This window comes from Salvia hispanica, chromosome 2, assembly GCF_029641045.1.
Source record: "Salvia hispanica isolate PSC_SH4W2 chromosome 2, Shi_PSC_v1, whole genome shotgun sequence".
Classification (NCBI taxonomy): Eukaryota; Viridiplantae; Streptophyta; class Magnoliopsida; order Lamiales; family Lamiaceae; genus Salvia; species Salvia hispanica.
In genome coordinates, this window is record NC_142693.1 from 5,343,195 (window position 1) to 5,361,374 (window position 18,180).

The 18,180-nt window shown below is 35.7% G+C and overlaps 2 protein-coding genes across 2 annotated transcripts; one reads left to right on the top strand and one right to left on the bottom strand.

The window, feature by feature from the left end:
• Positions 1–4,177: 4,177 nt before the first annotated feature.
• Positions 4,178–6,692, bottom strand: LOC125202514 (trans-cinnamate:CoA ligase, peroxisomal-like). Its single transcript, XM_048100920.2, has 3 exons — positions 6,462–6,692; positions 5,266–6,272; positions 4,178–4,959 (listed from the first exon to the last, which is right to left on the bottom strand). The coding sequence occupies exons 1-3, from the start codon at positions 6,657–6,659 to the stop codon at positions 4,470–4,472; spliced, it is 1,695 nt and encodes a 564-aa protein (XP_047956877.2). The 5' UTR covers positions 6,660–6,692; the 3' UTR covers positions 4,178–4,469.
• Positions 6,693–13,525: 6,833 nt separating this feature from the next.
• LOC125185337 (phenolic glucoside malonyltransferase 1-like) lies at positions 13,526–14,921 on the top strand. Its single transcript, XM_048081861.2, has one exon. The coding sequence runs from the start codon at positions 13,526–13,528 to the stop codon at positions 14,873–14,875; it is 1,350 nt and encodes a 449-aa protein (XP_047937818.2). The 3' UTR covers positions 14,876–14,921.
• The last annotated feature ends 3,259 nt before the right edge of the window (positions 14,922–18,180 follow it).

The window sequence follows — 18,180 nt, forward strand, 5'->3', positions numbered from 1 at the left end:
GAAGGATCCGATGCACAATTCCAAGCACTTATCGAATCTATTTGCCTTACCTTTTAGCGTCCCTAGAGTTATTAAGTCGATCTCGATTAAACCCCCTCCCGAGGAGAGAAACCGGTAGATTAGGTGCTAGGATTGAAGTCCCCTTCGAATCTTAAACCCCTAACTCCCAAAAGCACGATGAGATCAAAGACCTCACTCAAAACCTCAACTCTCCCGAGTTCTATTGTATTAAGGTGTGAATTATTCTTATTTTCAGATTAATTATTTCATCTCCCTATTAATCTAATTAATTCTACACAATCAAATGGTGATCAAGAAATTGAAAGGAATAAAGGTCTCTTGTGCCAAAATAGAAACGTTTCGCTTTATTGTGCCAATCTATTTGCCTTACCTTTTACTCTCTCTCTTACTTTACTACTCCCTCCGTTCTCTCATAGTTGAGGCGGAACTTTTCAGCACGGAATTTAAGAAATGAATGTTGAGTGTGTTAAATAAATAGATAAAAAAAAAGTAAGAAAGAGAAAAAAGGTAGAGAGAATAATGTAAAAAGTGAATAAAGTAGAGAGAATAAAGAATAAGAGAGTAAAGTAAGAAATAGGAAAAAGTTACTATATATGGAAATGACTCAACTATGAGGGAACTTTCCGAAATAGAAAAATGACTCACTTATGAAGGAATGGAGGGAGTACTGATAATTTAATTCACTAGACACCACTATCTAAATTCTTGTGCCATAATAGAAACGTCTCGCTAGGCCGGACGGAGGGAGTATTTGTAACGACCCGCCATTCTAGGGTACAATAATAATGGCGATCGCTATCTAGGAGACTTAAATGCAACAAAGATCATAGGCTAGGGTCTCATTTAAAGGCAATTTACCAAAGCATTTAATGAACAATTAAATAGGAAGAGAACAATGCCTTAGCAAAGGAATCCCACCAAAAAGGCTATCGCAATAAATGCTTATCAAAGTTTCCAAAATAATTCCAACTGTTCCATATCCAAAATATTCCCATGAAATAAAAGGGTTTAAACCCAACCAATAGATCACAAGTTTTCATAGCGGAAGCGACCAAGAAAGAAGTGAAGCTATGTATGGAGACACAACGACACTTAGAGTTCCAACAGATCATGATATTATTTCCTACTCAACACCGCCGCCCGCTCGTCACCGCTCAACCTGCACATAGGGAAAACACATGCAGGGCTGAGTACTATAATCATACTTAGTTGGCTCATTGCCGAAAACAGTTTTATCAACAATAGTAATTATCATGCCATTTTCAAGTGTTCGTCGGAGTTTATCTTTAGAAAGACCCGAGGCACCAAAATATATTCTTTATCAAATATCACGGTCGCGCAACCATTGTTCACATCGACGTTTACCATATCCTCATTCTACATGACAAGGAATGCGGCCGCAATCCAGGTCACTAGACCGGCCAACCCGTACGCTGACACTCGGTCTAACATTGGTGTACACTAACCCAAGTAGAGTTTGCGGCTCTACAAGGATCCGAATTCGATTAAATCAATAGTGGCATAGCCACGAGGGATAGGCACGACAAAACAAATCAAGGCATGATAACACATATCTCATTCTCATCAATATCAGTTTAGGACAATGTCCTTATTTTAAAAGAAAACCCACCTTGTCGGCTTAGCTCGAAAGTATTCTCTTCTCCTCGTTTATCACGCTGAGAACGCGAAATATCACCTTTAAATTAGGCGTATCACAAATCAGTTTCTATCATTGATTCAAAATCATGCATGTCTCCTACATTTCCCTTTTTCCCATCGATAAATCTTTAATATCATCATCCAAAAATCAAAGTACGATTATCATATCATTTTTATTCAAATAACAACTCCAAATTTACCATCAAATCGTGTCACGCATGAGTGTTCCACACACACAACACACGCACACGATCACAACACATGTGCACGCCGATCGAGGCGTGCACACACACACACACACGGTCACGCACACATACACACTCACACATGTATCCCAAAATTCATCAATTTAATTCCCCTTCACTCAATCTAAATGCATGTGGACTCAAGAACACCGATTAATCGGTAGAAGAAAAGAAGATCAAAAATAGAAAATACCTTTTCCAAAAGAACGAACGGTAGAAACAAGTTATAGCCTTGATTCTTCAATAAACTCTTGAATATCAGCTTCAATTCTTCTCCAAAAGATGAAGAATTAATGGAGGAAGTAGAAGAAATTTTTGGAGAGAGTGGGGAGAGAAGTTTCGAAAATATGGAGGAGTGGGGCGGCGGTTTTCTGATGATTTAGGTTTAGGATTTCTCTCCTATTTATAGAGGTTAAGATATACTCCAACAATTAAATAATAAAAGATTTGGAGGAGATTTGTTTGTTGGAGTAGCCGAAAATTGTAGAGAAATAGCAGGGAATTTCGAATTCTAGGCTATTAAATTAGCCTATGATTTAAATTCAAATATTTCACGGAGTAGAATAAGATATCACGGAGCAGAATAAATAATTAAATCCTCTCCTAATAAAAGGAAATAGGCGTGTATTTCAAATCTTCAAAAGGGATTTAAATTTCAAATCCTAATTCAATTAGGATATGGCAATATCTTCTTAGATATGGCAAGATATGGTAAGATATTCTAGCATATTTATATTTATTCATGGAAGAGAATAAATAAGAGATTAAATAATAAAAATAATCCCTTCTCCCATAATATATGAGATTTTCGAAAATCTCATGGAAAATCAAAGTGGAGTTTTCGAAAATTCCAAGGTGGAAATCGGACATTGGATTTAATTTGGATAATTATCCCAAACAAATAATTAAATCCGGAAAAATATGATTCCTTCTCCAAATAAAATAGGAGGGATCGAAAATTCCACATGATTAAATAATGCTCCTATTTAATTCTCACTCATCCCTTAGGAAAATAATTCACCACAATTATATTACTCCGCATCAAATATTCACCAATCAATCATTTCTTCACTTTCACTTCATTTTCTCAACGCATTGACCTTTCAACGACCACGTCATATTTTCCACATCTTTGACTATTCAATAGCCACGTCATAATTTCAACAAGTTGACTATTCAACTCAATCTCAACTCCCACACGCAATTAGGTCACAAAGACATCATGTAATTAATCGCTCATCAATTCATTCACATATCATAGCATTTAAGGCATTTAATGCAAAAATTTTATAACCTGAAAATTAGGGTTTGAAAAAGTGAGGCGTTACAGTATTAATTTGATATTATAATGTCAATAAAATGAATTAGTGGAATGTGAGGTCCAATCACTAAAATTAGTGAAATTCAAGTGAGATATTTATTGGCAGACAGACGAAATAAAAAAATGAGACACTTAATGACGAACGAAGGAATTACTTTTTTATATTATTGTCTATATCGATTAAGTGTGTCTTATATGTTACTCCCTCCATTCCATAGTAATAGAGTCATTTTGCCATTATGGTACGTTCCATAGTAATAGAGTCATTTCTCTTTTTAGTAAAAGTCAACACATTTTTCCACACCAACTTTACTCTCTCTTACTTTTTTCTCTCTTCATCTCTCTACCTTTTTCATTTTCCACTTCATTCTTTCTTTACATAACTCACCTAACACAATTTTTCTTAATCTCCGTGCCGAAATGTTTTGCCTCCATTACTATAGAATTGAGGGAGTATTTGATTAAGTAGATAGGGTTTAGTGTTTAATTCTGAGGATAGGGTTTAGTGTTTAATTCGGAGGACACTGATATGTAGAATTAGTGTTCGCTTATTGTTTACCTATGATAAAACTGATTAAGAGTTAATGAAATCAGATAAAGAAAAGCTAATCTAAGAAACCAAATACTCCAATCGATGGCGTAAACGCAATAGTGATGAATAAACAAGGTTATGCGATCAAGTACATTCAATATTGTAACAGTCATACTCTACAATACTTGATCTTGTTCTGTTGTTGGGTTAAAGTACTATTTTTATTTTAGAGGAAATTTTTACTTTTTTTTTATTACACATGTAGGGTAAGTCATATCTCCCGCGTACCACATAGGATCAGTTTCTACCGGGAATGTAATTTGCACGACCCGGTAAAATTTCATGACTTTTGAAGTAATTTACCCAAATCGAATTCGACATATATTAATAATGATAGAAAAATGATTGTAAAACAACAAAAGCCACCATTTACGGAAAATATGAGGAAGGTAGAAAAAACAATAAAATGAAGATTGTGACCCGCAAACGACGTCGGGTGCCCGAAATCCATCGTACGCCATGGCGAAGGGATGCGTTTGACTCATTATCCCATTTTGCAAGTGCCATGCGAATTTCGTCGCACTCATTTCGCAACATTTTTGGTGTCGTCTCCGTCGAATGGAACTACAACAAATATTGTCACACCAATAGCTTATTATTTTGTTAATTAAAGATATGATTAACTTGATCATCAGAGACGAGACAAAGCAGGAATTTGGTCCGGATTTTGGCGAGACGGCATCTTCTCCGGCTGAGCTGGTATCATCTTCGCCATAGCCCTGAGCTGAAACTTCTGAATCTTCCCCGTCGCAGTCTTGGGCAATTCATCCATAAACCGCACTGCTTTGGGCACCATGAAATGCGGCAGGTTGTTTCGGCAATGCTGGATGATCTCGGCCTCCTTGACTACGGCGGAGTCCCTCAATTTGACAAAAGCGCAGGGGCTCTCCCCCCACTTGGGGTGCGGCATCGCCACCACGGCCGCCTCCACCACATCGTTGTGCTTGTATAGCACTCCCTCCACCTCCACACTGCTGATGTTCTCCCCACCGGAGATGATCACGTCCTTTGACCTATCCTTGATCTCCACGTAGCCGTCAGGGTGTACTACCCCGACGTCTCCAGTGAAGAACCATCCGTTGCGGAAGGCTGCTGACGTGGCCTTCTCGTCCTTGAGATACCTATTGCCAATTGAAATTGAAAATTACAAATGTAAAGAAAAATTGGTTGAAAAAGTTAGTGAAACGTGAGACTCATTTTTTCATATGGGTTTTATAATAAAATGTTAGTGAATTGAGTTAGTGGAATGTGGGACCTACTTACTATTTATAGTAAAAATTAAGTGTGACTCTTAATTAGGGACAGACCGAAATGGAAAAGTGTGACTTTTAATCGGGAATGGAGAGGGTATAAAATATAATTATCCTAACATTTCGTTATAAAAAGAGAACTGAAATCATTATAACCGTCTCATGGGTCTTCCGTACCCTTTCATGATGGTGCTCCCGCGCAGCACGATCTCGCCCATGGCCTTGCCGTCGCGCGCCACGCTTTTCATTGTAGTCGGATCTTTGACGTCCACGTCAGCAAGGGTCAGGATGCTGATCCCCTGCCTCGCCTTCAGCGCCGCCTTCTCCTCGCCCGAGAGTGGGTCCCATTTCTTCTGCCACTCGCACACCAGCACGGTCCCCGTCGCCTCCGTCATCCCGTACGCGTGCACCACGCGGAACCCTACCCTCTCGATCCTCTCCAGGAGGGCCTGCGGCGGCGGCGCGCCGCCAGTCAGGATCTCCACCGGAGCAGAGAGGCGGCGCGGCTCTGCGTCGAGTAGGATGTTCAAGACGATCGGCGCGCAGCACATGTGCGTGACGCCGTGGGCGGCGATGGCGCCGTACATCTCGGCGGCGGTGGTGGAGCGGATGCAGACGTTGGTGCCGCCGCGCGCCGCAACTCCCCACGTGAGAGCCCAGCCGTTGCAGTGGAACATCGGTAGGGACCACATGTAGACCGGCTCCGTCTGCATCCCCCAGCCCAATATGAGGCTGAGGGTGCTCAGGTACGCGCCGCGGTGGCTGTACACCACTCCCTTCGGCGACGACGTCGTTCCGGAGGTGTAATTCAGCGCGATCGGGCTCAACTCGTCTGCGATCTCCGCGGGCACGAAGCTCGGATTCCCCTGCGACACCAGGGACTCGTACTCCAGCTCGCCGAGGCGGGTTCCTGTCGGGCTGTCGATGTCGTCGATCACCACCACCAGCGGCATCGACGCCGCCTCCGCCGGCTGTAGGCTGGCCATCAGAAGCTTCAGCGCATCCCGGCCTACTTGCACAAACTCATAATCAATGAAGAAAATCTTGGCTTCGGAATGCTTGAGGATCGTGGCAATGGTTTTGGCATCCAGCCTCGTGTTGATTGCGTTGAGCACCGCGCCGGCCATTGGCACGGAGAAATGCATCTCGTACAGTGCCGGAATATTCGGCGCCAACACGGATACCTATGCCACATGTTCGAATTTGTATTATGGTGTATCCAGCAAATCACAATTATAAATAAAATATAATTAAGAATAGTTCAGTATTTGTAATTGGCTGGACTCATCGTGTGATAATATGTCTGGACCACTGAATATTTCGTCAATGGTACGTGACATGCTTAAAAAATTATGAGTTTGGATTTCACTTACAACGTCATTGTTTACAATATTGAGCGAGTTGAGGGAGGAGGCGAGGCGGCAGCACCGTTCGTAGGTCTCGCCCCATGTGAAACGGACGCTGCGGTATATGACCGATGCACGATCCGAATAAACGGCAGCAGCTCTCTTCAAGAAGGTGAGGGGAGTAAGAGCTACATAATTTGCTTCACATGTTGGTAGTCTATCCATTTCTTTCTCTCTTCTTTGATATAGATGGTGATTTTGGAAAGTTGAGATTTGTACGAGAGAGAGCTAGATATTCAAAAACAGAGATATTTTTGGAGGTTATAAGTTGCTTTGAAGTTTGAAGTGTGTAATTGATACTGTTTAGAATTATGTATATATAGAAGACCCTTTGAATTAAGAGTGAAATTCCTATGATTTTTACAATCACTTTCTTGTAAATTTGGAGTTGATATGCTGAATTCACCGCAAAAGAGAAATCGAAACTATGAAAGCTTAGTTCAAATTAAAACTTTACATTAAAATTAAATTTAATAATTATAATTTTAATGTTAAAATTCAAAATTTATTTTGGTTTATTAATTCGGTTACACCGATATATTATCAATTATACTCTCTCTGTCCCTGAAAATTTGTCACCTATTTCTTTTTTCGTCCGTCCCTAAAAATTTGTTACCTTTCACTTTTACCAATTTTGGTAGCGGACTTTATATTCCACTAACTCATTCTCACTCATATTATATTTTAAAACTAATATATAAAAGTAGAATCCACGTACCGCTAACTTTTTCAATCCACTTTCTATTATATTTCTTAAAACCTGTACCGGGTTAAATGGTACCAAATTTTAAGGAATGAAGGGAGTAATCCACAATTGATCACACATAAAAATTCTGAACGACACCTACCTGTCTAACATTTTTGGTGTTTGATTTGTCAATAGCCGAATTGTTTAAGGTCGGCTATAAATTTATCCGGTTAACCGATATTCATTCTTAATCGGTTCGAGTATCCATTGGCTATTAACATATATATAATCAAACAAGCGATCTATCACCCTAGTTAGTTGGGAATTAATTAGGGTTGAAACATTGCAAGTCAGTTACAATTGCATCTTCCAAGGAAAGAGTAAACTAACGTACTCCCTCCGTCCTATTAGAAATGAAGCGTTTCTTTTTTCGCACGTGTTTTGTAAAAATGATAACAAATAGTTAAAGTGGAGAAAAAATAAAGTAAGAGATAGAATAATGTAGAGAAGACTCTCTTCTACTTTATTCTCTCATTTTCATTACTTTACCTATTTATTACATGCGAATAAAATAGAGAATAAAGTATCATTATTGTAAAACACTCGCGAAAAAGTGCTCTCATTTCTAATGCGATAGAGGGAGTTTATTTCTCATTTACCTCTTAAAAAAGGTATACATACCTTTTTAAAAAGAAGTGAATTCCAAGTGAAAAAGATAAATTGAAAAAAGGTATACAAAAATAACTACTCTCTCTGTTCCATAGTAATGGAGGCACGGAGATTAAGAAAAAAAATTGTGTTAGGTAAGTTAAGTAAATGGAGAGTAAAGTGGAAAATGAAAAAGGTAAAGAGATGAATAAAGAATAAAGTAAGAGAGAGTAAAGTAGGTATAGGAGAAATGTGTTGACTTTTACTAAAAAAGAAAATGACTCTATTACTACGGAACGTACCAAAATGACAAAATGACTCTAACACTATGGAACGGAGGGAGTACTTATTAATATCAGACGAACATGAACTCAATACAATAAGCCTAACTCGAACCATACCTACCTGTTAAGGAAATTATTAACCGGAACACAAACCCGACATGCTACCTTCAAATCTGAACACTGTCTACACCTGAGAAGAACAAGTTAACGAAACGAACCTGATTTAGAGTATAAAATCCTGAATTACACGATCTAAACCTATTTTACACTAACCTAGATAATAAAATTAAAATTTTACTTTTAGAAAATAATAATAATTAATTAATAATTACTCCCTACGTCTCATAATAGATGACATACTTGGGTAATGATGCGGGATTTTTGGAGAAGTTTTGTGTGTTGAATGGTGAGAGAAAATAGTATATTTATATTAATGTGAGCAAAATTTTTCCAAAAAAGAAATGTGACATCTTTTGTGGGTTAAATTAAAAAGGAATGTGTGATATCTATTATGGGACGAAGAGAGTCTTTTTTAGCGGGCTATCTAAACTTAACCCGGAATTATCAGGATGCTAAAGGGTCAACTTAATAAGGACATGAATCCAATAAGACTTACCTTAATCAATCAATTTCGTGTGTGATCGCCAGTGGCGGACGCAGGAATAAATTATGATAGGGGCTTAATGGCAGAACAATTTATTTACGTTAAAAAAATTTATACTCCCTTCATCCGCTATTAAGAGTCCCATTAATTCGGCACATGTTATTTTCCTTACACATTAATAACTATACCGCTAAGCTAATTCACCAACAGATGATTATCTTCTCTTCACATAGTGGTGAGAGTGACTTATGTCTTATAATTAACTTGTTTTTATATCCCGAGAATGATATGTCGTGAAGGGCGTGCATGGGAATGGTAATTTGATAGTTTGGTTTATTTTACTCCCCCCGTCCACCCTAATTTGTCACCATTTGATCCAGCACAGGTTTTAAGAAATATAATAGAAAGTGGGTTGAAAAAAGTTAATGACATGTGGATCCTATTTTTATATATTAGTTTTATAATAAAATGGGAGTGGGAATGAGTTAGTCCACTACCAAAAATAGTAAAAATGAAAGGTGATAAATTTTTAGGGACAGACGAAAAATAAAATATGCGATAAATTTTCAGGGACGGAGAGAGTATTAGTTAACATCGGCAGCTTTTGAAATACTCCAGTTAGATAAAATATTTAATTTGAGTGATCAAAATTAATTTATTGAGAAATAAAATCAGATTTGACAGATATAGATTGTCTACCTAACCATCTAGGTCGACCAGTTTGGTTATGATTAGGTGGTTAGTCCGATACTATGTGCACTCTAAAACCAGTTGATGATTAGGCTGTTACCATGAATCGGTGCCTATAACACATTCTTTAATGCCCCTATTTTGGGGAAGTGACAAGAAGGTCACCAAATGATTTGATTTCGATACACTTTAGATCTTAATTAGAATTTTTTTTGCAATCTTATGTTTATTTGAATTATAAGTTCTCTTTCGAAATTGGCCTACAATAATGGAACCTGAGTGAGGGATGCACTATGGTCAATAAGTGAAATTCTGTCAAAAATCAAAGTAAATTCTTGCCCTTGGATCCTTAGATTGGATGGTTGTGATAATAATATCCAAGCTACATTATTACAGTAAAAGCATTACATTATTAGTCAAGCTACATTATTAGACTACACAATCTACATTATTCGACTAAAGCGCGTTACATTATTAGTTGAACTACATTATTAGACATTTAGACTACACAATCTACATTAACGGTTACATCATAAGATCCTGAGATTTTCATTGATTTTTGACAGAGTTTCGCTTATTGACCTGATCACATCCACCCGAGTGAATATTGATAATTTTTTATAGAATTTGAGATATTTATCTTAATTTCAAATCTCTTTTTCGTTTTCCTCTCTCTATGTTGTTTGGCTTAGTTTATTTGCAACAATTACTTGCTCAATATTTATTGCGTTGGTTTGAGGTTGAATTTTGTTTATGAGATTTGAGAGGGAAAATAAATTGTATAATACAAAAATAAAATTCGAAGAAGATTCCGGGACTTTAGCAAATTAATTTTGGCGGAAAGAAGTTTGTCAGCCCTGTACTATAATTATGCAAATAAATATTCATGCCATCATGCGTATCTCCCCCCTTTGATTTCGTTTTCATAGTATCACACATAATAATTCTACTATATTTTCCACATGACACACTCGTGCTTAGATTATACAATATCCATGCAATGATGAAAGATATTTTTGCGAGATCTTAAATTAAGGAGTAATATTTAAATGTTGATATAAATTGTGAAAAAAGTATGTATACATTTACATTATTTCGCGAGTCATGTGGCCATTACTTTTCAACAAAAGGAACGAATCATTGTGTTTATGCTATTCAAATTATTTATTAACCCTTTACAAATCTCGTGTTTAGAATATTCAATTTGCATGAAATGATGAAAGGCATTTTGGACGATATCTTAAATTACTAATATACTTTTAATTGTTGATAGAAATTGTGAAAAGTATATGTAGACATTTACATTATTTTAGGATAAAAAAAGAGAGATGTGTCCTAACCTATAAACCTACTACACTCGCGACTCATGTGTGCACAAAATCAACTAACCAAGTTTAATACTCCCCCTTCAACAACGAAAAGTAGTCGCATTTGCTAACGACACGAATTTTAATAAAAAATTGATCAAATAGGAAAATAAAAAGGAAAAATAAGAAATAGAGAAAAAAAAATTGATAAAGTATGAGATAAGAGAGAAAAATTAGGTAAAGTACAAGAGATAAACTTTCCATATTTTAAAAATGTGACTATTTTTTATTGACATCCTAAAATGGCAAAATTAGACTATTTTTCGTGACGGAATGTAATTCTCCCTCCGTCCAGCAATAAATGTCCTATTTTGCCATTTCATTCGTCCACCAATACAAGTCACAATTACCTTTTACCACTTTTGGCAATGGTCCTCACATTCCACTAACTTTATCTCACTCACATTTCATTATAAAACTAATAAATAAAAGTAAGACCCGTCTTCCACTAACATTTTCTCACCCACTTTCTATTACTCCCTCCGTCCCAAGATAAGCGAAGCTTTTCTTTGGAGCACGATATTTAAGGAATTGATATTTAAATAGTTAAAGTACAGACAGTGAAGTATGAGAGAAGGAAAAGTAGAGAAGTAATGTGAAAATAAAATAGGTGGAGATAAAGTAAGAGAAATGAGTTTTTGCTAAAAGGGGAAATGACTCACTTATAGTGGGACATCCAAAAAGGTCGCTTATCTTGGAACGAAAGGAGTACACTTCTTAAAACCTGTGTCCGGTCAAATATACCCTTATAATGGTGGACGGAGGAAAATTTCATGGTCGGATCAGGAATCTCTTTCATCTAAGTACTAAAAAGTACTCCCTCCGTCCCTGAAAATTTGTCACTTATTTCCTTTTTCATTCGTCCCTAAAAATTTGTCACCTTTCACTTTTGTCATTTTTGGTAGTGGACCCTACATTCCACTAACTCATTCCCACTCATATTTTATTTTAAAACTAATATATAAAAATAGGACCCATATGCATTTCTTAAAACCTGTGCCGGGTCAAATGGTGACGAATTTTGGGGGACGGAGAGAGTATTTACTTAATTAAAGCGCTATGATATTAATATCTGATATAGGCTGGCCATTAGTATTATTGACACATATATTAGTTTGATATTGACTAGTTATTTAGATCGTCAACTGCATATTAGTTTGATATTGTTCGCTTGGGGTGGAGCCAAGCTAGTACGAATTTGTTTTTTATCATCCCCAAAAGGCCTCAAACTAATTGGGCTGAACAGAAATTATATACACCTCCCAACTTCCCTCTAATGGGAATTAGGTTTGTGCTCAACACGCATGATCATTAGGAGCAACATCTTGCGTTTTCTCGTCTCTGATGATCAAGTTGAAGATTATATTTTTGTGAGGTTTCGATACAAGATCAATTACGATTAAGGTTATGGATGTCGTCTTGTATCTGTAATAAAGATATCGGTGTGAATCATTACTATTGCGCTTATGTGATCAATTTTTGGGAATGTCACATACATTAAATATTGACCCTCTCTAGATCTATTCAATCAAACATTATTAATCATATTTACTAGTAATAGATATAATCATATAGACAGAACAATATATACTCAAAAAGTAAAGAGTTGGTTACTTATGTTGGGTATGGAATTCAATAATGTGCTGAGGCACTTTGATATTTGATGAGAATATGTTTATAGAAATACTTCGCTAGATATTGAATATAATATTTTATTGAATGATTCCTTTGAAATGAAAGAAATAGCGAAGATTATTATAATATTTATAGATACATACATGACTCTTTATTAAACTCTTTACTAAGGATATAACTATTCACTAAGGTACATGAATATAAGAAAAAAAAAAACTTTGGAAGAAAGAACATTATGAGAATGACCCACCGCAGGAAGAGCTGGAGCTAGATCCTCCAATTCATATAGAGATTCTATATGCCCCAAGCAATCGATACATTGAGGAAGAAGATGTAAGTAAGTGGGTGACATTGACTTGAGATATAGAGAAGGATGAAGATATAATAGCTGCAAAAAGTAAAGAGTCTCCATATATTGAGCTTGTTATGTTGTCATACCATCCATCTTCACCTACCACCACCACTACTCCAAAGTCCAAACTCACAAGAAAAAGGTAAAGAAAAAAATTTCAGAACTATGGGATACGAATATCTCTTTACAGTCTGTGACTGGAATTCTAGTGTTGAGTTGTTAAAGTAGGAGATAGGAGGAGAATGATAGTTAAAGTAGTGTTAGTGGAAAGTAAAAATTTACATTATTAAATTGATATATAACTTTCCAAAAAAATGGAATACACATATTTTTATGGGATGGACAAAAATGGAAAGTGCATATATTTTTATTTCCTACTCTAGAGACCTAAAACCTAAAACCTCATGTGATTATTCATTCAGTTCGTTCTTTCAATTAATACCGTTTAATCAAATACTCCCTCTGTCCCACAATAATTGTCACACTTCATTTTTACCATAAATGTAAGTAGGTCTCACATTTCACTTACTCAATTCACTCACATTTTATTATAAAACCAATATAAAAAAGTAATATCACTTTCTGCTAACTTTTGTAACCAACTTTTCTTTACATTTCTTAAAACTCGTGCACACGATAAAAGTGACAATTATTATGGAACGGAGGAAATATCGAGTCACCAGGTGCGTATCTAGTTGGTTTGATTTCATTTCTTATATATTTAGCCGAATGAATCAGCCTAGCTATATCACATAAAATCTCAATGGCTGTCAAAATTGTAAACAGCTACTCCGTCTCGCCGTCTTCCGGAGCTGCCGCCGATCTTACTCTCCCACTTTTACATTTCGACGTTGTATGGCTCGATACCATTCTCACTGAGACTCTTCACTTCTATCCCCTCAAATGCTCCCAATCTCATTTCTTCGACACCATCGTTGTCAATCTCAAACACTCATTATCCCTCACTCTCAAACATTTCCTTCCACTCTCATCCAAAATCATCTTCCCCCTCTCCTCCTCCGCCATGCCCGTTTCCCGCTACTCCACCGGCGACTCCCTCTCCCTCACCATCGCCACGTCAGACGATGACTTCTCTTTCATAGTGTCCAACCGTCCCAAGCCTGCCGACGATTTCCATCAACTCGTCCCACAAATGCCGGCAGCTGTTTACTCCTCCGACGAGATCAAATTCAGCCCCCTCGCTATTCAACTCACTTTGTTTCCAAACCAAGGGATCTGCATCGGCATCACACACCATCACTCCATTTGCGACGCCACCACTCTCTCCGCCTTCCTCCACACCTGGGCTTCCATCAACAGATCCAACGGCGACGAGCAATTCCTATTCCCAAATCTGCTGCCTTTCTACGGCCGAGATTCCGTTCAAGATTCGGAAAAACTAAGCATAGCCCAATGGAACCTAATGAAGACGAATAGGCCGACGGTTTCACTAACACTTCCCTTGCCATCTGATAAAGTCCGAGCAACATTCCACCTAACTGATTCCCAAATCGACAACCTCAGAAGCTTGATCATGATCAAGAAACCTTCCATAGGCCGCCCCTCGACTTTCGTGGTGGTGTGTGCTTACATATGGAGCTGCCTAAACAAGTGCGGTGGAGAAACCGACGATGATCAGATCCAATACTTTGGATCTCCGGTCAATTGCCGGCAGCGGCTTAATCCGCCACTTCCGGAGAATTACTTTGGCAATTGCTTGATCCAATTCATTGCGAATTCCACCCACGGAAGACTCAAAGGGAATGATGGGTTTGTAACTGCTGCAGAGATAGTTGCGGAGGCTCTTAAGATTGCTTTGAAAAGCACAAGAGTGACGGAGTTCTTCGAGAACCGAGCACAAATATTTTCAGAAACGAAGGGGAAGAGGGTGATCAGGGTTGTAGGATCATCAAAACTTGATCAGTGTGATGCAGATTATGGATGGGGGAGAGCTGTTAAGTATGAATGCATTCATACTGACTTTTATGAAGCAGCCCATGTCTGTAAACACATTCAAGGAGGAATCGAGTTGGGCCTCTCAATGCCTAAGGCTACCATGGATATCTTTGCGGATGTATTTACCAAATACTTGCACATCAATTGCAAATTGTAAGTTTTTGGTTATTTTTCGAAATTATGAAGTGAATTGCCCAATATTATTAACTGCGATACAGAAATTTTCTGTAAAAAAATGCGTAAACTATCAAAAGTAGTGACATAGTTCAACACGGTAAAATTCTATTACTCCAGATGCTCCGCTTTACTTTTTGGTTTGTCCTAACTAAGCTGACTCATTATTAAAAATGAAAATACATTTATCTCACTTTATTCCTCTCTCCATGCATAAAATAAAGTTGCACAAAATATCATGTCATCCAAGGAATGGGCCATCTTCCTTGGGATGAAGAGCGTACAAAAATAAACAACAATCGACAATAAAGTGAAAAAAAAAAGTTCTATACAAAGCATAAACAGTCAGGCATCATAATAAAGCAAAAACACTAGAATTCTGCATGAGAAAGTAATGTAATTCCTTAATTTTTAAATTACTTCGTTTGTTTTAAGATTTAATCAAACTGCGAAGGTAATCAGAATCCTTAAAACAAGGAAAATAGTATAATTTTCCATGATTCTGAGTTCTAGAATAAATATTTAAAAAATTAATTTAAAATTGTGAATCATACTCTACTTACCTCCATTATAATAAATAACTATAAATTACATTACAATTATAATAATAATAATAATTATTATTATTATTATTATTATTATTATTATTATTATTATATTGTTATGATATTTATAATTGTTTGTTATAATTATTATCTTATTAAATAATTATAGTATAATTACTTAAATTATGTAGCATATAATAGATAATGGAGTAATATTATTAAAAATAAAATATTATTATAAATTAATAATTAATCAACAAAGCCTTAATGAAATTTTGAAATTATAAATTTTATCAATTATAATATAAAAAAATTATAATTATAATTATATGTTTATTTATGATTATGATAATATAAACTAATAAATTAAGAAAATCTTAAGTAAGTTATTTGAATTATCATTATAACAATAAATAAATAATATATTATTATAATTATTTTTTAATTATAGTAATTTCTTAAGAGAATCTTAATATAATTATCTAAAACTATTATTATTATTGAATTAAAGTTAGGAATTATATTCCAATAATTCATTTTCCTAAAATCATTTATTGTCAACTTTACTTTCCAAGCAATTAAACATGGCCTAAAAGATTTGTTTTGGTTCGGCAACTTCAATAATTTTGACCGTTGGGAGCCAAAGGGAGTAAGCTGACTCAAGAAGGGAGTGCACATACATTCCATCATTTCTCTCCCGCTACATTCTTGAGCAAGAAAATAATGTTCAAGTGGATCTATTCGGATCTAAACAACAGCTGAGTGTGAAGAGGAAATAGCCGACTCCACCTAGATCCGCCGCTTAATAAAAAAGAGACGAAAAAAGGTAGTGGAACGTGTTAATGGATTGTGGAATTTATATTAATAATGATGTGTAATAAATTAAAAACATTTTACATATATTTAGATTTTTTCTAGTTTTGGGGGAAAACTTAAAATGATAAAATTAGTCTGTTTATTAAGGAGAGAAGGAGTACTCCATATTTTATCTAAATTAAACAAAGTGACCTCGAGCGTTGTAGTTCGTTATTGCTCGTCTCATTTGTAACGTGTGCTCCATAACCGATAATGATGATTTACAAATTCCAAAGATGTGAATCATAGAATTTGAATTAACATAATATATCAATTATCATCAACAACCTGTAAAGACTTATCTTTTGTGATGGAACTTGAATATCAAACAAGTTGATGCAGAAATTTAAAAAATTAATACTCTTCCCGTCACATAAAAATATGCATTCTTTTCTTTTTAATCTGTCCCATAAGAATATACATTTTCTAATTTTTGAAACTCTTTTCTCGATAATGAGATGAGACTCATTCTTCACTAACAATAATTTAATCACTTTTTCTCTCTACCTCTCTCTTACTTTTCCAATTTTTGCATTAAAACATGTGTTGAACTCAGAATGTATATTCTTTTGGGACAGATGGAGTATCATGAAAATTTTTTAATTTTACATTTAAATCTATACATTTTTACGATGCACTGTTTTTGACGAGTCGCCCTCTCTTGAAATTATAGAAGAGTAGTCTTATTTTCAATTTTTTTAAATCTTCTCTCTCAACTTAAACAATTAAGATACCATTCATTCATTCGTCTTCCACTCTATTTCTCAAAGTTTTATTGAAGAAAATAATTGTTCAACAAAAGTTGTTGCACGATTTCTGAAAGGCATGACCATTTAGTAAGTCGTAATGCTGCGGAGCTATTTACATTTATTGTGAAATTTTAAGAGTCAACGAGCTTAACTTCTTACTCCATCCGTTCCATAGTAGTGAATGCGCTTTTTTCTGGGTTAAGTAAAGAAAGAATAAAGTAGGAAAGAAGATAGAGAGATGAAGAGAGAATAAAGTAAGAGAACAAAAAGTAATTGAAAAAATGTGTTGACTTTTACTAAAAAAGGAAATAACTCTCCTATTCTTGAGCGTACCAAAATGACAAAATGACTCCACTATTATAAAATGGAGGGAATATTAGTCAACGAGATTCACTATAGCTGAATTCTTTTACAGCCTCGGGTGGTAATAAATTAAATGTGACCCTATTTGACCATTTTGGCAAAGCTACAAACTATTCTACATTATCTTTGTAGTAACTATACCACGTAATCCACTTAATGATCAGATCACTTATTTATTGATATTGTAACACTATAATAACATGCGGGTCCTATTTCACAAAATGACATTAAATTAGTTAATCACAGCAAACAAATCACATGCTTCCTCTATCTCATAAAAATATAAACATTTTGTATATCCTGAAATTAGTGCATAATTTGATAAAGTAAAAAATTAAAAAAAAATAATTATAATATTATTAGTAAAGAATATAACCCACCTTTTTAGAGAGAAAAAAATTAAAACAAATAGTAGAGGTGAGACATTAAAAATAGAAAATGTCTTTATTTTTATTGAGACAGAGGGAATATCATTTATTGAATTCCATACACAAACGAGTACTTTTGTTTGATATTAATTACTACATCCGTCCCATTAGAAATAAAACATTTGCTTTTCGACACAGGATTTTATGTAGAATTATTTTATGAGTAAATGAGGAGAGAATAAAGTGGGAGATGAAAAAGTACAGATAATGTTATTTCGACACAGATAGAAAATGGTGTCAATACAGGACAATTAAAGTGTTGGAGACGATGAGTGGAGAAGATGAAGGTTATTGGATAAAGATGAAGGCTGGTGGGGCAGCGCTTCATGAGTTGCATTTTTATTTGTG